Source organism: Brachycentrus maculatus, unplaced genomic scaffold (assembly GCF_059751285.1).
Source record: "Brachycentrus maculatus isolate JH-2025_06_01 unplaced genomic scaffold, ASM5975128v1 h1tg000097l, whole genome shotgun sequence".
Taxonomy (NCBI): domain Eukaryota; kingdom Metazoa; phylum Arthropoda; class Insecta; order Trichoptera; family Brachycentridae; genus Brachycentrus; species Brachycentrus maculatus.
The window spans coordinates 1,746,966-1,768,457 of NW_028280851.1; the positions used below are offsets into that span (position 1 = coordinate 1,746,966).

The 21,492-nt window shown below is 35.6% G+C and overlaps 2 protein-coding genes across 3 annotated transcripts in view; one reads left to right on the forward strand and one right to left on the reverse strand.

Moving 5' to 3' along the window:
- The first annotated feature begins 885 nt into the window (after positions 1–885).
- On the forward strand, positions 886–3,065 carry mRpL15 (mitochondrial ribosomal protein L15). Its single transcript, XM_088258557.1, has 3 exons — positions 886–1,081; positions 1,760–1,908; positions 2,362–3,065. The coding sequence occupies exons 1-3, from the start codon at positions 980–982 to the stop codon at positions 2,987–2,989; spliced, it is 879 nt and encodes a 292-aa protein (XP_088114683.1). The 5' UTR covers positions 886–979; the 3' UTR covers positions 2,990–3,065.
- Positions 3,066–3,401: 336 nt separating this feature from the next.
- Positions 3,402–21,492, reverse strand: part of mib1 (E3 ubiquitin-protein ligase mind bomb 1) — a 479,810-nt gene continuing 461,719 nt past the window's right edge. For both annotated transcript variants that reach the window (XM_088258551.1, XM_088258552.1), the window contains exons 12-17: positions 14,062–14,278; positions 12,740–12,974; positions 11,867–12,186; positions 8,064–8,316; positions 6,525–6,733; positions 3,402–5,590 (exon numbers count right to left, since the gene is read on the reverse strand). In XM_088258551.1, the coding sequence (XP_088114677.1) occupies positions 5,450–5,590; positions 6,525–6,733; positions 8,064–8,316; positions 11,867–12,186; positions 12,740–12,974; positions 14,062–14,278 (1,375 nt within the window). In that variant the 3' untranslated portion in view covers positions 3,402–5,449. The remainder of the gene's footprint in view (positions 5,591–6,524; positions 6,734–8,063; positions 8,317–11,866; positions 12,187–12,739; positions 12,975–14,061; positions 14,279–21,492) is intronic.

A 21,492-nucleotide genomic window follows, 5' to 3' on the forward strand; every position in this document is an offset into this window, starting at 1 on the left:
TGGAAATAAATTCGCATTTACTAGCCCTATTATATTCAAATAACTTCCCAGAAGTAACGAGTTACTTCCAGGTTTCATAAAACCCCCTCATAAAAAAATACCATATAATAATTTGAGGATTTTCGTTTTAAACGTGTTCCTGATTTTAAAAAAAAGATAATTATTTGAGTTATCAATAAAAAATAAATGTGGTTTCACTAGATTTTAGGTGGTGTAATATTCCATGAAAATAAATAGATTAATAAATTTCGAAGGTTAAAAAACAAGGCTAAAACAATATAATTGAGCCCCGAAGTAATGAATATACATTGGGTTAGTAGGCTTATCGATTTGAGGTGTTTAAAAAATTGTAATTTTTGACAATCTTCCGTAAAAGGTTCGAGTGGAAAATATAACTAAATCTCTGGTTCTGAAAGGCAAGTGGTTTAAGAGCGCTTGTGCACTACAAGAATTTTACCGTTCGCCAGTCCAATAAAACAAATGATTGGCTTGTGCTTTTGGCCGTTTTTCTTGGATCGGTGATCTTCATCGGTGCGTGATCACAGTGCGCATAAATTTAATCACGCTTAACTGTTGTAGTCACTATTATGTTAAAAAATCTTTCGCATCTTTTGATTCAAAAGGTCTTACCAATTTCAGACATAATGCAATTATAGGTTGAGTAATTAAAAAAGCTATGTTATCAAAGCCTTTTTAATACTCAACCCATGTGACCCACGAAATGGATATTTTAACCTACTAATTGTACCCACTTGCTAAAAAGGTTCACTATCTCTGAACTAGGATATAATAACTCGACACTGGCTAGATCACTCAAGATGGGTGAAAAGCCAATAAAAAGAAGAAGAAGAAAAAAGAACTAGGATATAATCTTTGCCATAGACTATAGAAAAATATATTTGTATAATTATTTAAAGGGATTGGAAAATTTGATAGGTGGATTTTTAATTTACATTATTTTTAAACATTTCTTGTCAAAATGAGTATCAGGAACACAACCGAAAGAGCGTTGGAAATGTTGAAATCATTACCAAGAGTAGCTCTATCAAATATAAGAGATAATCCTGGATCGAAAATTACGGTACGTTTGAGGTTATGTTCATACATTATTCTTATGTTGATTTTTATGTTTGTACATGATAAACATTTCGAAAAAATTCACGTTTAAATATAATATTCACGTTATTTACACCTGCTTCTTAAAATCAAAGTCTTTTGTCAAGTGTGATATTTGTAATAAAAAATGACCTATGAGTAACCCCAGGACAACGTAGGGCCGGTAAAGAATAATTGCAGTAGTGATGCAGCAGTGATAATATTTGGGATACTGGATAATTGTTCTCCGTTGAAAAATTTTGTATCTGGAAATTTACACTTGGATTCTGTCACGTTTTGCAATAAATTATTGAATCCATTGCAATGTTATTAAATAATATAATTTATACATTCCTTCTCATTTCTTTCCACCCAGAGCGAAAATGGTTACCATAATGGAAGGAATGCTAGAACCAATAAATGTCGACATCATGTACTTCTTGAAAGAGCCTGTTTACTGCATCTTTTTTATTTTTAGTTTTAGCATCTAGATGGCCGGGTATTATTTGAGATGGATAATATTTTCCAATTGTTTGCTTATTGAATTGTTGGGTAATATATCCAAAATTAAACAAGGTTTATTGGATTGAATTCTACATTTATTTATGTATGTGATTTTTTTAAATAACGTTTTGTAAACCAAGTGTGTAATTTGTGGTTTCAGAGGAAAAGGGGCCGTGGACAACACAGGGGTGACAAACATGGAGAGGGGGGGAAAACTTGCCACCAGAATTACATGAGGCTGGGATATGAAACTGGAAATAATCCTTTTTATCTGAGATTTGGTTACGAGCCCTACTACAAAGGACACCAGTAATTTATTCTTATTTAAGATTTTAGAGTTTGATGTCAAACAACTTACAGCAAGCAAAACTAACAGTCTAAATTCTTAAATGTAAATGATTTTAAGGATGTTCAGTAAAAACTTAACTTAATTTGAGCAATGACAATTCAAAATGATAAGATAATTATATATGAAGTAATGGAATTAAAATTATGAGAAATTACGTTTAAAAGAATAGAGAGGACTGTTCATTTAATTTTATTTGAAATACCCACTTTAATCACTGTTTTTGTTATTTTGCCAATAAAAATATATGGATTTTCAAGATTGCAATTTCGAATAAAGGAATTTTCACTTTTTAAAGTGGTTGCAAGAGTATTTTGTCTTAGAATAAAATTTAAATTGTGTTATCTTGAAATTGAGTTGTTCTTCCGCTGCGGTTGTCGATTTTTAAATATTTTAAGAATTCTTTTTTATTGCAGTTTAAGGCGACAATATCCACCTCTTTCGATGATGAAACTTCAAACAATGATAGATACAAATAGATTGGATGTTACAAAACCTATAGATCTAACATCGCTCATTAATACGGGGCTATATATGATGAGACCAGAAGACAAGCACTTTGGGGTTCACTTGACAGACGAGGGGGCCGATCTGTTCACGAGTAAAGTAAATATCGAAGTGCAATGGGCGTCAGAGCCCGTCATCGCAGCCATAGAGAGGAACGGGGGAGTGATCACGACTGCGTACTACGACCCGCACAGCCTGCAGGCCATGCAATACCCTGAAAAGTTCTTCATGAGAGGCACTGCCATTCCCAAGCGCTTGCAGCCGCCACCCGACGCCGTGGGGTACTACGCCGACCCGGCCTTCCGAGGATACCTGGCTGACCCTGAACAGATCTCCCAGAAGCGCTTGATGCTAGCGCAGAAATACGGTTATGTTCTTCCCAAAATCGAAGAAGATCCCGATTACAAGATGCTCGTAGAGAGGAAAGATCCTAGACAAATATTTTATGGTTTAGAGCCCGGGTGGGTTGTGAATTTAAAAGAAAAATTAATCCTCATACCGAAAGATGAAGAGATTCGACAATATTACGTCTCGTAGACGTGTGTTATTTTATATATATTCTGAATAGTTCTTAATAAATTAGTTATGTTACAATAAAACAGTTCAAAATAAATTCTTTGTTTAAACTGACTAGCTTTTAGATCAATTTTTTTTGCTTTATTCTTATTTTTTATTATTTAATAATGGTAGTTGTCTATTGTGCAAATTAAATAATTCTTTAGATAGTATAAAAAAGAAAACTGAAATATTCCAATAAGGTCCTATTGGAAACATCTAATTTGGTTTTCTAATAACGAAATTTGTTTTCTTTCTATTTTGACACCACTATTCCAGTTTTTAAGAACTCTTTGTATGGTCTGACATGTTCAAGTTAACACTGCATGCATTTGATGCATTGACTAATGCACCGTTGTTTGTGGATTAGGGTTTGAATAAAAATATTTCCCAATTTGGGTATATAGTTTATTTACTGTAAAAACTTCTAATACAATACATGTAGGTATCAAAAATTACATATGCAATATACACTTAAATTACATCAACGAGTTTCCGTGTTGTTTGGTTTTTGATAGCCAATGTCAACAATAAAAATAATTTAAAACAATTGTTAAAAAATTACCATATAACTCACTCCTTTCAAGAACGTCATATATATAAAATCGTCAATTTTCAGTTGTGCATGTTTTCAGAATGCCCAGAAAATGTACTATATCCCAGCAAAAGTTGGATGTTTTTAACTTAATATTTACCCGCTACAGGGCAGAAAGTGTTATTTTGCATTTTGAAGAAAAGGTATTGTTTAATTATTTTCTTAAATATCCTTAATTTATTCAAATGGAGAAAAAACCTTCAGGTTATACCTAAAAAGATCTGTTGTACAGTAAAAAGTTCAATAAGGGCTTGATATTTATTTTAAATATATTTCAAAACATTAAAAACGATCTGAAAAATCTAGTTTTTTGATATTTGACGTTGTTGAAAGGAGTGATCGATTTGTATTTTTTAATGATTAATAAACCAGATATTATGTTAGGTACCAAATAAAAGACAAGTTACACCATTGAAAACAAAATTAACACATTAAAAACTACAAGATCTAGTACAAGATCACTCAGCGTCATTCACTTTAGATCACTGGTTCCCAAAGTTTTAAGCCCAAATCCCGTATTGAGCTAGTGATAATCTATTATTTAATCAAATGTATTAAATGATTCAATACATTTCATTCTTACGCACATTTTGTAAATGTATTCACATTTTCTCAAAAGAAAAAAAGCCAGTCAAAAGGCATGCTGGGTATGCAAAAGACCACATTTCTGTAAAACTGTTAACCCACAATACTTTATTTTATTACTTTTCAAATGTGCATATTAAATTAATTGCATTTTAAAAATAACAAATAAGAAGTTATTTAACATATCTATATTGATTTTAAAATTAAATTAGTGTTAGTTTAAAAGCATTATAGAAAAAGTGCCCGGTTTAAAGACAGATTCTCATGCAAAAGAAGAAAAACAAATCTGCCTTTATAGGCACAGCAAATAAATTCTCAACAAATCATATTTTACTGATCGTTTCCGTTTTAAAATACACAATAAGTAATTATTTTTTTATTCAATACAAAATATAATACTTTAAAAACTCCACACATTTTTACTATCAGAACTTCAACATTGATAAACATAACATTATTTGCTCATGCACAGTAATGAGTTAATATATCATAACTAACAACAATTTTACATGACAGTAATCATATTTACTGTTATTCAAAAGATATTAAACTATGCACAAAGAACAAAATGGCTGCCTAAGTTCCAAAACTTATTTAAGAAACAACAAAAAAACATTTTTGCTTCACTGAATACATATATTTTTTTGTCAATAAAACTATAAAGGGCCTCTTAGAAGGGCGATAAATCATTGCGATATATCGGCTAGTCTGGCATGATTTTATATTGCCTACACAAAGCCGATTTCTCAGCATTCAATCTAATTTTTCCTATACTTACTGTATTTTGTTCTTATAATAACTTTTTCACCTAATCTATCTACCAATATTGAAAAAAAAATATGTTTAAAAATTATTGCTATTATATAGTTACATATTCGATGTGCTCGACTTAATTGCTTATTTGATGGAAAAAACTGGATTTATGCAATTACACACTGAAGATAAATATGTATATTTTTTAAAAACAAATATGTATAGGCAAATGGTGTACATGTATGAGATTCTTCCTAAAGGTTTATAAAGTGTATATTTCCAAACTATATCTATGATTTTACATGATACTGTTGGCATTAAACCTCAAATACCAATGAAAATTTATTTAAAATAAGTGGATTATTGAGAATTCATTAATTCAAGCATATAAACTTTATGTATTTCACAATATATTAATACAATTTTGAATAAAGATCAATATTAATTGTTGAACACACATAATTTCGGGCTGAAATTCATATCTTCATAAGTTGAAAAACAAAAGAAAACTAATACAATAAGATGCGTTTGTCAATTTGTTTGCGACATATCGGGCATACGGTCATGCGATCACCGCACATCTGGCACATGCCGTGACCACAGAGGAAGATCATGTTCTTCAAGCGGTCCAAGCATACCGGACACATGGTCTGAAACAAGAAGCAAAAAAATTCATCATTTTTACTACAAAATTAAGTAACTGAGGCAGCATAAATGTGTGATTCTGATCCTATCTGCACTTGATGGTACATAGGGCACAGTATCAAATAGACACCGATCATTAATTAAATTAATAAAAGGTGATCAGTCCTGCACTCCAGTGAAGTAGCTCAAGGTGAAGGGATAATGGCTTTAACGTTAGGGTACTTGGGGTTGCATCCCCATACCCAAGTAAGCGTGTATAATTAACTAATGTGCAAGAGTCTCTCGATGTAAATATCGAAGGAAAATCGGTCAAAAAATGACTAGAAATGAAAGGTGTAAAGCAAAAATCCCTTTTTTCTTGAATATTTAAAGAGTTAAATTAAAAAATTAACAATAATTTACTTATTCAACAAAAGTTTTCACCTTTGAAATTTGTACATTTATTTTTATTTTAATTTGATTTATCATAAACTGGAAAGTTTTAATTATGCACGGAAGCGCTCATTTATACTCTTTTTTGATAAACCGTTTTACTAACTCTGACTCTTATGAATTTATATTTTATAATTGATTTTCTCAGTCACAAGTACTTATGAACATTTTGGGGTTTGAAATGAGGCCGGCACAGAAGGTAAAAATAACTTTCCTGTCTAAGGATCAATCGATCGAATGGGTAGAAATACCTTTCCTGTCCGAAGTGTGTAAAAACCATGCCCTCTAAAAAAATATTTGGTAAAAAAAACAATGAAAACTTCTTCATGAAAATTCTTCAAAAAAACAAAAACTTCTTCATGAAATTGGGACAAAACAGAGCAGTTGTTAATTCTCTATTCCATAAATGTCAGATTGGCGGAAACATTTAATAGAACTTAAAACACGCACAAAAAGTTAATATACTAAGTGCAAATTTTCTAGACTCTAATAAACTGGTAATAGTACCTGCTCCTTGATATCTTGTAGTTGCTGCTGGAGGCGTTGCACGTCAGAGTTGGCGGGAGGGGGTCCTCCCGCAGCAGAGTGCGAGGTGTCGCGGGACCCGTTGTTCATGAGCCCCCCTCCTCCGCTGCCCCCGGCAGCTCCCTCTCGGGGGGCGCTCGCATTCTGGGGCTTGGCCGCTATCTGCGCCAGGTTGCTGACGTCAGGGTTCACTGCAAAATAACATTTGGTTTTTTGATATATTGGTGAAATTTGAATAATTGAATCATTATAAACACTGCTTTACCCGTTTGATCCAGATGTACCAAATCTAGACAAAAAAATTTAAATCCGCTTTTTGTTCAAATATTTCTTGGGATAAAGGACTAATAAACGATAAATCACAGCTTAAATTTCTTTAAACATTTCTTTAATTTTTTTTTTCTTAAAATATCGTTTTTGTATTGAAAAAATTAGTTTTTCTTTGAACTATATAAACAGTTTTGAAAAGAAAAGAGTTATTGAAAGGTAAGGAGTTAAAAAAAAATATATAAATATTTTTTCAATTAATATATTCTTTTGTCCGCCTCCGTAGTGTTTTTGTCACGCTCGGCTACCGTTCTGGAGGTCCCGGGTTCGATTCCCAAGGGGGGTAAAAATAAATATAAGTAATTTTTTCACTGTAATATTTATTCAATACTACCATGGACTGGTACCTGAAGCGGAGGGCTGATCACCTTTCCTTCATGTGTAAAACGATCATGATAACACTGCGTTTATAAGACACAGTGCCCTATGCACCATTGGGGTGCGGATAAGAGTTTTATTATTATTATAATATATTTTTTAAAAAAGAGTCAAATTCTTATGTTTATTTTTTTTAAAACATTAAGTGCAGAAGGACGTCCAGACCATGTGATTTTAGTGATTTAAGCGTTTGAGATCTCGGCCTTAAAGATACCATTTGGGTGAATAAGGTGAATGAATTATCAGGGTATCATTTCTCCAGGGTATGCTTGGCTACAATAGTTTAGAGACTAGAAGGAATGTGTATTTGATTACGCATTTTTATCGATTGTTGCGCGGTATGATCGAAAATCCTGAAATTATTCGGAACATTGGTCTGTATGTTCCCGATAGTTACCTAAGACAGCGTCGACATAGATTGTTTCACATTCCTATACACAGGACCAACCTGTTGATGGTTATGCCTGTAGGAAGAGCTACCGCTATGTTGAACAATATCACATTGGATATTGATCTGTTCCATGTGTCCGAAGGAGTTTCCCGAAGCGGGATTCTTCTACACCTTTAAGCCTTCTTGCTTACTTTTAATATATACGCCTTGAATATTGTTTGTTATGTATAAATTAATTTTTTGTTATTGAATAAATTGAATTGAAAAATTGAATCAGCTGAAAGCATCTGTGGATTGGCGCATAATCTCGTGACGAAAGATGAGTCCGGTAATGAGAATCGGTACTCTACCGAGTAGGGACGCATCTACTGCATACTACCCTATGTAGTATGTAATGTATACGTATGTAATATGTAATTAGTTACCATTTATGTTGCAGTTGTAGTTGGCATCGCTGGTGGAGGCGACAGGTGCAGGGGTGGGGGCGGGGGCGAGCGGGGCGGCGGGGGGCTGCGAGGAGACAGCAGTGGCTCCCGCCACGGAGGAGGCGGCCAGGGGGGTGCGGCACACCACGCACTTGCGCATGAGAGGGGCGCAGGAGCTGCACGCGCACACATCCCCGCACGGCTGGAAAACCACGGTGGCCAGGGCTTCGGAGCACACCACACACTCGCTCACCTGAAACGAGAAACCAAACATCTTACTGAAACACTGTCCACTACTGTTCCTTCTTTTTTTCTTCTTTCTTTTTTTATGTCCATCGTTTGTTCGGATTGTGATAGGCTTGTGTCAAGAAAAATATATGTATATGTGTGTATGTGTGTATATGTGTATGTGTATATACGTATATATATATAACGTGGTAATATTTTCCTTTTGAAAATTAAGTGTAAATAATATGTAAAGTGGGTGTATAATAATAAAATAAACAATGTGTTGCTTTGTAATTTAAGTTTATGCTTAATTTATCTTTATAACAATTTTTATATCTATCTATCTATCTGTCTATCTGATTCTGACAGTTAATAATATTATCGGAAGTCTTTTGTTTTATTCTGAGCGACGCATGCGGCATCTGGTGGTAGAACTGTTTTGTGTAGGTACTATTTGTAAGTACTTAATAAAATGTATAGGTAGGTACCTAGTTATTTTATTATATCTCCCCCCTTGGGGATGAAAATTCATAGTAAAATTTTCACTCGTCCTCCGGATCATCTTCTTGTAGTGAAGGAACTGGTATAAGTTTAGTGATATGATAAAAAAAAATTCTTTCTTTCTTTTTTCCTTCTTTTTTTGTTTCTTTCTTTCTTTTTTTTTTCTTTTTTCCGTTCTTTTTTTCCTTCTTTTTTTTGTATTTTTTTCTTCTTCTTGACCCTTTTAAAGTAGACACAGTTTTTTTTCAATCCATTTGTTTTTTTCTTTTGAATTCCTTCATTTTTATTCTGATCTCTTAAAGTATCTTCTAATTTAACCAAATTTATAACTTTTAATTGTTCATCTGCATCTTCATTCGAGTTTAATCCTGGATTCCTGCTTAGACAATCTACTTCTAAATTCTTCTTTCCTGGAGAATATTTTATTTTATCTTTCGTAGAAGTTTTTTCTACTTTATTTTTATTTTCATTTTTCAAGCACTGTTTCTGTGTTATTTGTATGTCTTCATTTTTATTCTGATCTTTTAAAATATCTTCTAATTTAACCAAATTTACAACTTTTAATTGTTCATTTGCATTTTCCTTCGATTCTATTACTGGATTTCTGCTCATACAATCTGCTTCGAAATTCTTCTTTTCTGGAGTATATTTTATTTTATATTTTGTAGAAATTTTTTCCACATTATTTTTATTTTCATTCTTCAAGCACTGTTTCTGTGTAATTTGTAAATCTTCATTTTTATTATTAATCTTATCATCCTCCTTTGTTTTAAACCAGCACGTTGCTTCAGAGTGATATCGAGTTCCCTTATTTAAATTTTCACAAATCTTACATGGACTTTTATCTTTAATTTTATCACTAGTTCTTAGATTTCCACGTCTTCTTTGTTTATCTTCTAATCGTTTTCTTTGATCATCTTCTAATTTTTCTCTCTCACTCCGAACATATTGTAGTAATTGTTTTAATACATCTAATGTTTCATAATCCATTTCCAATTAACAAAATTGTCGTTTTATAACGTGGTAATATTTTCCTTTTGAAAATTAAGTGTAAATAATATGTAAAGTGGGTGTATAATAATAAAATAAACAATGTGTTGCTTTGTAATTAAAGTTTATGCTTAATTTATCTTTATAATAATTTTTATATCTATCTATCTATCTGTCTATCTGATTCTGACAGTTAATAATATTATCGGAAGTCTTTTGTTTTATTCTGAGCGACGCATGCGGCATCTGGTGGTAGAACTGTTTTGTGTAGGTACTATTTGTAAGTACTTAATAAAATGTATAGGTAGGTACCTAGTTATTTTATTATATATATATATATGTGTCGTTACTTGTGAAAGGGATCCGTAATAATAATCCGAGTGTCGATGAATAATGATTGAGTGGAAATGCGATGCTGACCATTCTCTGTAAATGTCTTTGCACTATTCCATGTCTGTCTGCTGTGCTGGTCTGGGCTGTGGGCGTCTGTGTATCGGCCAATGTCGGGTCGGAATCGGATCTAGCTGACTAATTGAACTAAATACTAATCCCTTTCACTGCCTACACCAGGGTACTTCTAGAAAATTTGGTGACGGATTTACAAAATTGTATTTATTTAGATTGGCAGTGACAGGTATATTGAAAGCTTTTAAATGTAAATTCACAGTAAAATCGGGGTATGATTTTATATTGTTTCACATTTTCAATAAATTTCGCAACTTTGATCAACAAAAAAAATTGCTTTGCAAGAGCAGATATGTCAGGAAGCCTAGATGCTTCTGTATCAGATCTGGGCATGCGGTGGGACAGCTTTCAATGTCCACTACTGTTCTATATCAAAACTATTCGGCTGTCCAAACTCAAAACGCAGTAAGGGACATTTTTTTGTAGTACGTTTTTTTTGCATTTTTGGACTAAGTAGATTCTACTTAGTCCAAAAATGCAAAATAAACGTACTACAAAAAAGATGTCCCTTACTGTGTTTTAATTTTGGACAGCCGTATTGCAAAGGGCACCATGTCTGATCAACACAAATTATTAACTATATGAATGCAATATGACTAGTCTCGAAACATATATTATGGGATACAGATGATGTAACTGAAGGACCTCAGGGTGAAATACAATACCACTATATGGAAAAAGATATAGAGGATAAACAGTGGGTATGATAAATTAAGAGAGGAATGCAAAATATCAGTAATGACTTGGGCACTTGGGGTTGCATACGAGTATGAAGAAGTTTGTAGGGAGTCTCTGGCAGTCAACTGTATACAGTTTACTATAATATTTTATTTCAATAATTGATTCGGCAGTCACTTTGTGGTAAAATCTATCCATTTTTAATTAATGTTTTACTTAGTAAATATCACTATTTCTTAAAATCTACTGTGATTGTGTTTATTACGGTGTTTGAAAAAGATGCGGAATGCATCGAAACACGTGTCACAGTAGATTTGAAGAAATAGTGGTATTAACTAAGTAAAACATTAATCAAACAAAATATTTTATATCTGACATAAGGGATCGAATGCAGAGTGGACACCGCAGTAACAAAAAACGTGCTAAGAGTGTCAGAAATGAAGACTCTAAGGAGCATATCTGGCAAGAGTATACGAGAAAGGATAAGGAACACCAGGATAAGAGAAATATGCGAGATCGAAGATGTAGTTGGGTTGGAAAGGCAACGAAGAAGACAATGGTATGTGAGAACAGTGGAATCTAGACTCCCCCACATTACATTGTACGGCCAAACCCAAGGCAGACGATGAAAAGAGATGGATTGACAGCTGGGAATCAACATCGCAGGAGGCTAATCCCTCTTAAAAACAGACCACAAGGCATACACCAAAAAGAAGAAGATATCTGTATGGTTTGAGGAAAGTGATTAAGGGAATAGTTTTGTGCAAGATGAAGAGTGTAAATGGGATTCCCTCTCCCTTAAATTCACTCCAAGACTGAGAGAAATGAAGCCGAAGCATCCCCGAAGATTCAGATATCTATGGAAAATATGACGTTCAGCTTTAATCAAGACTAGGAATTCTTCATCCAAAACAATTTATTATCGTAAACGTTAAACTGACCTTAATTCTGTTGACGACAGTTTCTCGACACAGTAGGCACTTCTTGACCCTCGGAGCGCAAGCTCCACAGCAGGTGATGTGGCCGCAGGGCTGGAACATGGTGTCCTTCTTGAGGTCGGAGCATACCAGGCACTCGTCCACAGGAGGAGGGGCTGCGGGCAGGGTGCCCACGGCAAGGGGGGCCGCCCCCTCCCCGCTGGGCCCCGCCTCCATGCCCTCCCCGCCGCCCGCTGCCTCGCCTCCTTCCGTGCCTTCCTTCAGGCACGTGGAGAGTGCCTTGCAGAGGTTGGGGTCGGGACACAAATCCAGGGGAGTTTGGCCTGAAAAATATTATTTCATTACTTTAATAGCGGTTCTTCATGTCTGAAGTTCTTGACCACCGTGTTATCGTTACATATCGGAACAGCACTTGTCCACTTGACACCATGCCACTCACAAGTAAAAAGCCTTTTACAAACTTTGAATACTGCAAAGGGTTTTTAAAAAAATAAATTAAACCCTTATCCGCACCCCAATGGTGCGTAGGGCACTGCTTCATATAGACGCAGTGTCATCTTGATCGTTTTACACATAAAGGAAAGGTGATCAGCCCTCCGCTTCAAGTACCAGTCCAGGGTAATATTGAATTAATATTACAGGGAAAAAATCACTTATATTTATTTGACCCCCCCTGGGAATCGAACCCGGGACCTCCAGAACGGTAGCCGAGCGTGCTGACCATTACACTACGGAGACGGACAATACATGATTACGAGTACATGAAGGTAGAATAGGAAGACCCCAAAAGAGATGAGAAGAATCCGTCAGACAGATCAAATCAAATCAAGATCAAAGAAAGCAGATAATTAGATTATTAATTAAGTGAAAATGTACCCTTCTTGTTCTTGACACCAAGGTCAGCTCCGCGAGCCGCCAAAAAGATGGCGATCCCAGCTGAGGAGCGCTTGTCGGCAGCTTGCGCTCCGAGACCCATCAGCAGTCTCCCGACATCCTGGACGTCCTGCAGCTGGCGGAGCTGGGACAGCGTATGGTGGCGCAGCGCTTCGTGCAGCGGGGTGTCGCCGTCCTTGTCGCACACGTTCAGATCAGCCCCGGACGTCACGAGCAGCTGCAACCAATGATTCGAGAGTCATTATGATAATGATAATTTATACAGACATTGTGGCATCGCAACATTCGCGACTGGACCGAGGTAAGAGTGGTGGAGTAGTTATTATCGACGGGGCAGGATCACTAACCCTTTTTTGAGTGATTGCCTACTTTATGAGGACCTTACAGGTCACAAACAGAAGAAGATATAGCCTATTTTCATAAAATACTACCCGAATGGCGCTTCACTGTGATTTAATTGGGGGAAATGAGTTTTCAAGCGTTTCGAACAGAAAACGACCCGTTATTTACGGTGGAGGAGATTGAGGACATATTATCCAACATCAATCCAGAGAAGGCGCCCGGTGAGGATTTCACCATTTCACCGCGGACGTCTGACAGGTCACTAGAATTAGGTATGAACAACGCATGTCTCAGACAGAACCACTACCAAATTCCATGGAAAACAACGAGGGTCATAGTCATACTCATCATAACAGGTAAGGATAAACTTCAAGACTTAAAGTTCTACATACCGATCGGACTCATTTCGGTATTAGGAAAAGTAGGTACTCGAAAAGATGATGATCAATTGGATCAACGATTTTCGATTATCACCGAAACCGGAAATACACATGAACGGAGTCCGTTTGAAATTCGTGGACCATTTTGGGCCTCACCATAAACCACAACTTAATTGGTCTAAATACGTTGACAACTTTTGTAAAAAAAGCTGCTAGCATAACGAACAAAATCTTGAGAGCCGCCAAACCCACATGTGGAGCGTCACCGGAGGTTATGCAGCAAATATATGTACGCGCTGTAGAACCTCTGACAACATATGAGCGTGTGGGTGGAAGCGGTTCGGAAGAAAGTCATCAGAAAGAAACTGGACTCATAGCAATCAGGTCATGCGAGGGTTACAGGATAATCTCCTTAGTTTCGGCCCAGGTTTTGAGTGGATGTATGGATATACGATCTTAGGATCAGTTGCCCTGGTGATTCAACTGGGAACTCCGGGTACGTTCCAGCAATGAGATATTCGACTAATGAGAGTCTCCACCGGGTTCAGGGTCCGGGTCGGGTTGGATTCGCAGGGCACTCACCCGCACGATGGAGGTGTGCTGGCGCTCCACGGCGAGGTGCAGCGCCGTCTGCAGGTTGACATTCTGCAGGTCCATGCGCGCGCCCGCCTTGACGAGCAGCTCGGCCACCTCGCAGTGGTTGTTGAGCGCCGCCAGATGCAGCGCCGTGTAGCCGTCGTCCTTCTTCTCGTCCACGATCCACGGCCGGGACAGCTTGCTCAGCATTATCTTCATGGCGCTAACAAACAAAAAAGAATTGTTTTTAGATTTTATATTTTTAATATTACTGTATATTTAAAAGGCATCGTCATAATGATTTGTTCACCACGATAGTTAATTAGTAAGCGAGTTAAGCAACCGTGCTTGGTTCGTACGGGTGGTAAAAAAATAATCAAGTGTACACACACACACACACACAGTACATTTGTGGAGGTCCTCACCAAAAAGTTACATTTCCAATATATTTTTTTTATTAACCCTTATCCGCACCCCAATGGTGCATAGGGCACTGCGTCATATAAACGCAGTGTTATCTTGATCGTTTACACATGAAGGAAAGGTGATCAGCCCTCCGCTTCAGGTACCAGTCCAGGGTAATATTGAATAAATATGACAGTGAAAAAATCACTTATATTTATTTTACCCCCCTTGGGAATCGAACCCGGGACCTCCAGAACGGTAGCCGAGACATTTCCAATATTGCTGAAAAAATCCTTTAAATGCAAATCTGTTCTGTTTACTGTATTCTATCGAATTCTTAATTAAAGTTGCGACAAAACGTGACCAATCCTGTGTTAAACCAATATAACTAACTAACTAACTAACCATCACGCCGCTTCCCCGAAGGGGTAGTCAGAGAGAATAGAACGCCACACCACTCTGTCTTTGCAAACATTCTTCGCCTCTTCCACGTTCATGCATCTCCTCATACATACCCAATAAATTAAACCAATATTAAACCAATATGAAATCATTAAATCGCACCAAAACGTAAAAAAACTACAATCTCAAATTCCTGATTACTTAAAATCATTTAAAATGAAAATGTAACGGTTTGGTGAGGATTTCCATATTTGTTATGACTTGAAAAAAACCCATCCCAGTTGAAAAAAATGTATGATGCGGAGTACGTGTATTATTTTAGCGTTTGTGTTATTGTATTATTTCTATTGCTAGATTGATATATTCCTTTCAAATAATACAATATATTAGACCTATTGAATAAATGAATATATCGTTCGTCGTATCATTTTACGTAATATGATTTTTCATAACTCTAAACAAGGTTCCTACATTTATCGTTCATCAAAATTGGTCAACGATGAATATGGGAATTTTGATATGTTCTACTCGATATTGTCAGCACCGTGATCGCGTACATGGTGAGTCGATATTTATATCGTGGTGTGTCCCAATTTCTACAAAATTTGTCTTGGACTTGAGCTTTGACCCTCCCTTTTCCCGCTTTCCTTCCTCCCGCCCCTATTCCAGGTATTTATATTAAATTATATATCGCTCACTCCTTTCAAGAACGTCATAAATAAAAAACTTGATTTTTCAGGAGAACGTCTTTAAAGTTTAAAAATATAATACAATGTGTTAAAAATAAATATCAAGCCACTTATTGAACTTTTTACTGTGCAACAGATCTTTTTAGGTAAAACTTGAAGGTTTTTTCTCCATTTGAAAAATATATTTAAAAAAAATAATTAAACAATACCATTAATCCAAAATGCAAAAACAATACTGTCTGCCCTGTAGCGAGTAAATATTAAGTTAAAAATCCCTGTTTTGCTGGGATATACTTAGTACATTTTTTGGGCATTCCGAAAACATACACAAATGAAAATTGACGATTTTTGATTTATGACGTTCTTGAAAGGAGTGAGCGATAAGTGAAATTTTGTAAATGGAATGTTACAAATACCTGTTTTTTGTTACTCATTAATGTAAATGTATTTATGTAACTGTTCTCTAAGTTTTTCAAAAAAATTAAAAATAAATAAATATATAATATACTAGATCTATTAGATAAATTAATATATCGTACGTCGTATCATTTTTCATAATATTGTAAAATAAGTCGGGTGTGTGTTTTGGCCTCCGCCGAACCCGGGAAGGGGTTCGGTCGAACCAGGTTAAGAACCACTGGTCTAATCGTCTAATGTCTGCAGCAGGCGCCATACGTCACAAGTGGCGAATGGGTGTGTTCCCGATTTCTGATATCGCCTTCGATCTTTGGCCGAGACGACACGATCCGATACACATTCATTGTATCATCTGTGCCCGCCGACCGTCTGCTGTCGGGAGTCCTCGGGAGTCCTCGGCTGCCCTCGGCAGTGTCCGCGCTCCGCACGCGAGCCATGTCCATCAATTGGAATGAGTGTAACATGGTTATATGGTTAATTGCAATCAAGTATCGGCACGAGGCGCGACCGGCGACCGCCAATGTACTTCGGACATTCGGACAGCTCAGTTCGGTTCACGATGTCTTCGGGAAAAGCCTGGTACCAAACATCGTCCGGAAGAACCTCCGCTGTTGTTCTGTGCTCCGTGTACTCCAAGTTGTGTGAGCATTCGGATATCGAAAATCGAAACGTACTCAATCATCAATATTACTTCAGAAACGCTTCATCGGACTATTCCTGTGATGAAGAAGACAAAGAAGAAGAAGAAAAAATGGTCGTTAAACAAATCGTGTGACCATCACAACACTAAGCAGGGGTCCTTTCAATCTGGACTGAACGACATCGCAATTACAGGTTGTATAAAAAAAACATTATCTATGCAAAACAAAATACTAAACCAACAGAATATAAAACGAATCTAACCAATTTGATTATTTAATTAACTTCGTTATTTATTTCTTCATATAAGTAAATATGAAAAAATAATGTCATCATCATATCTTTTTTTTGTATTTTTTGTTGTTGAGGCAATTGAGGAATTTAATTTAATTTATAATTATATACTCTCGAACTGCTAATTTAAATTTGCCTTTGTACAAGTTACGATCAATATAACACAGCGTCGATCTGATGCAGTGTCTTATGCACCACTAGAAGTGGATAAAGGTCAGAACAAGAAGAATTAAAAATAAATATCGCGAAAGAAAATTGATCGAAATTTTCAGCCGTGTATTTATTACAGCTTCTTTTTTCATTTTCTTATAACCTTCTAAAATTGCTGCAACGTTTTTAAAGAGAACAGTTATTTTAAATGATTTTTTTGTATAAATGATTCATCACTCGGACGATGTTGCTACCTATTTACATACGTAATTGTATAAAGCCATTAATTGGTCAAATAAACAATTGAATGTATACACACATGCACATACACACATACACACTCACCACATGTTAACATATTACTACTGAGAACATATTATAAGTTTTGTTTATCATTTAATAAACCATTATTTATATTGCACTGCCTCGACAGCGATCGTCTGTAAATAAAATTGTTTATTTTAAATCAGAATAAAACAAACAGTGACATTTCTGTTCATGTTCAACATTGTTGTACGCACAGTCATAAACTCACCATGCTCACATCAATTAATTAATATATAAGTACGTATGGCTCACAAGAGATTACACACAGTAGCAATACACATCCAAAACTACTACCGTTCATGCTTATTCATCGCCATATGTACACGCGGTTGGGAGAAACGGAAGCTTTCGCAGTATCAAGTGATCGGTAATCTCTCACTACACGCGGTTTCAGTTATCCACGATAATGGATCTTTGTCAGACGGGAGGAATATCTAATTTAACATACTCAACCTATAAAGGATTGTATTAGACTCGTTTTGTGTTTATAACAGCCGATATAATTAATATTTTCATTCATCATTTTCTTTTGGAAAATTCGCCTTCGAAAAAACGTTATTTTCGTACGTTGGCAATGAATGACGTCACAGAAACGATGGAGTTATTTTAATGATGGTGTCATTGTTAAATTATTGGCGGCTCTATTTGTTGATGTCTATGGTTCACCTCTCACCCCCCTTCCCTCATCTTTGTATAACACAAATGGTAGTGTAGTGGTAAACAAAAAATCCATACTACTACTATTACAGCTCTATAAACCATAGACAATTAACCATATGACGTCATAAAACGTTCGATGTCAGAAATTTGAAGACGTATGCGAACGCACATTTTTCGTTTTATTCTAATATCTAAAGTTTAAACATTAATAGTAATGGCTTCAATTAATTAAATGTTTGTGTTACGGCAAATGTTTCAATGAACACATTTTAAAACATACTACATTCCCGGCAAAATACTCGTAACATTGACGTTATTAAGTTTAAGACCATCTTGTTTTAGTGAATATACTTAAAATAAATATAAGCATTATGTGTAAAAAGTTGCACACTTTTGAGCTATCCCAGGACACTTTTAGGATCGCTCTAAAGTGTACGATTTTTTTCCAAATGATAAGTACATTTATTAAAATCACTCGTAAACGAGTGGAGGTTTAATAAAAAGCAGTACATTTATTTAATGTGGTCTTTAACTAAGAGAGACAACGAAATTTTGGAAGGTTTTCGTGCAAAATATTGTTGATGCTTTTGGATCGATATACTTTCATATTATAGTGATTAGGACATTTGACCATGTATGAAGTTCTGAGTTCATTATTGGTACTAAGTATAAGAAATAAATAAGAATAAAAGACAAAGAAAGAAGAGGAAATATGCTTACATAGTGCATGTTTCAACAACAACGCGTAATCTTTTTACTCACGGTTTTGTTATACGCGGCAAGTTGGCGCTTAAGAACGCAACTCCGGCCAAAATGAGGGATTTCTTCATAGAACTTATACTTATAATAATGCAAAAGACATGCAGCTGTATAATAGTGTGCCAGCGGGGTCATCGATTTGTAGCGCACCCATGAATCCAAGATGCCGCTCCATTCAACCGTGTCCTTGCGAATGCGTGCCCAAAGGCATCATAAAATACAGACAAATAAGCAGGAATTGGTTCCCAAACAAATCGGCCGTTGATTGAACATCGAGTAGGATCGGTTCCGTTGACGACATCATTACGATGTTCCCGGTGAACGTGGACTATAATACCATAATATTGTGGAGTACAATAAGTCCTCTTCTTGCGTGATTTCGACTTACGTGAATTCGTATTTACACGATTTAAAAAAATGTTTTTCTCAAGTCGTTGGTTTACCTAAACTATTGCGTTAATGGTATAGCGAGAAAATGAAAAAAAAAATGTAAATTTAATTCTCGAATTGATAATAAAAGAAGATATGTCATAACAATGGAGACCAGAGTTAAAATTATAAAGCAATATGAAAAAGGTGAAATTATGGCTGACGTCTCATTTTACGATTTAACAATAATTTAATCGGATGTTCAAATTATGGATTTTGTAAAAAAAACAGGTCCAATGCAATCTACGATAATTAGCAACAAAAAAAAACAGAGGAAAATGAATAATCAATAATTAGTTTGTATTTAAATGTTACTCTGTATTTACACATAAATAATTTCGTACGTATCTGATTAAATAACAACGTCTAAAAATATTTTTTTTTATTAAATGTAGATCTATTCTGTTTTCACATGTGTACTTACATCATTTGAACGTAGCGCATATGGTATTATTACATAATGTTACATATTATTACATAATATAGTTATCGCTCACTCCTTTCAACCACGTCATATATCAAAAATCGTCAATTTTCAGTTGTGCATGTTTTCGGAATGTCTAGAAAATGTACTCCCAGCAAAAGCGGCATATTTTAAACTTTATATTTGCCCGCTACATGGCAGAAAGTGTTGTTTTTGCATTTTGAAGAAAATGTATTGTTGAATTATTTTTTTAAATATACTAAATATTTTTCAAATCGGAGAAAAAACCTTCAGGTTTTACCTAAAATTATCTGTTGCGCAGTAAAAAGTTCAATGAGTGGCTTTATATTTATTTTTAACACATTTTATTATATTCTTACACTTTAAAAACGATCTCCTGAAAAAGCAAGTTTTTTGATATTTGACGTTGTTGAAAGGAGTGAGCGATATGTGCCTACTATATCCTTTAAAAATAGCGCATATTATTACATTTTCATTTTCATTCATTCAAACCCTTATCCGCACTCCAATGGTGCATAGGGCACTGCATCATATAAACGCAGTGTTATCTTGATCGTTATCACATGATGGAAAGGTGATCAGCCCTCCGCTTCCGGTAACAGTTCCGGTCCAAGGTAATATTAATTAAAAATAAGAGTGATTTTTTTTATTACATACCATATATGTAAAAAATCACAAGTATATTTTTTCGACCTACACGAAAACCTTTGGAACGAATTAATCACGTAAGTAGAGGACTTGATATGATGTTGTGGCGTACGGCTGGCGCCGAGTCGTACAAAGAACAATGGGTAATTGTAATTCAGCGGGAGACGGCGAGCGCGAGGCCGGGTTCGTAGTTCGTAGGGTGACACGTCGCGGACTGCGTCGGACCGCGGCACCGGCACTGTTCACGTCTCGGCAACACCCTTTCGAGGGCTGACCTACTCATAGTATACGCGGTACTTAATAATTATTATCGCGGTAATTATCGAGTAAAGCGAGCGACATAACACACAATTCGCTCACTTCTTTCAACGTCATACATATATAAAAAATCTTGATTTTTCAGGAGATTGTTTTTAAAGTTTAAAAATATAATGAAATGTTTTAAAAATAAATATCAAGACACTTATTGAACTTTTTACTGTGCAACAGATCTTTTTAGGTAAAACCTGAAGGTTTTTTCTCCATTTAAAAATATTTAGAATATTAAAAAAAAATCAATACCTTTTCTTCAAACTGCAAAAACAACACTTTCTGCCCTGTAGCGGATAAATATTAAGTTAAAAATATGCCGCTTTTGCTGGGATATAGTACATTTTCTGGGCATTCCGAAAACATACACAACTAAAAATTGTCAATTTTTGATATATAACGTTCTTGAAAGGAGTGAGCGAATTGTCCGGCGGTTGTGCCTGCGCTAAAAGACATATACCACACATATCCTTCTTATTCTGTTCATGTCAGATCCCCCTGACGTCGATTATCTTCTTCTTCAAACCCTTATCCGCACCCCTATGGTGCATAGGGCACTGCATCATATTAACGCAGTGTTATCTTGATCGTTAGTGATGACACATGCAGGAAAGGTTATCAGCCCTTTGCTTCAGGTACCAGTCCAGTGTAATATTGAATAAATGTGAGAGTGAAAAAATCACTTATATTTATTTGACCTTCCCCCCTGGGAATCGAACCCGGGACCTCCAGTACGGTAGCCGAGCGCGCTGACCATTACACTACGGAGCGACGTTGATTATCACTTGAAAGTACACAATTGTCATAGTCTCTGGTAGTTTTAAACAGCGCCTCAACAGTCCTGATCCCCTTCCAACTTTATAT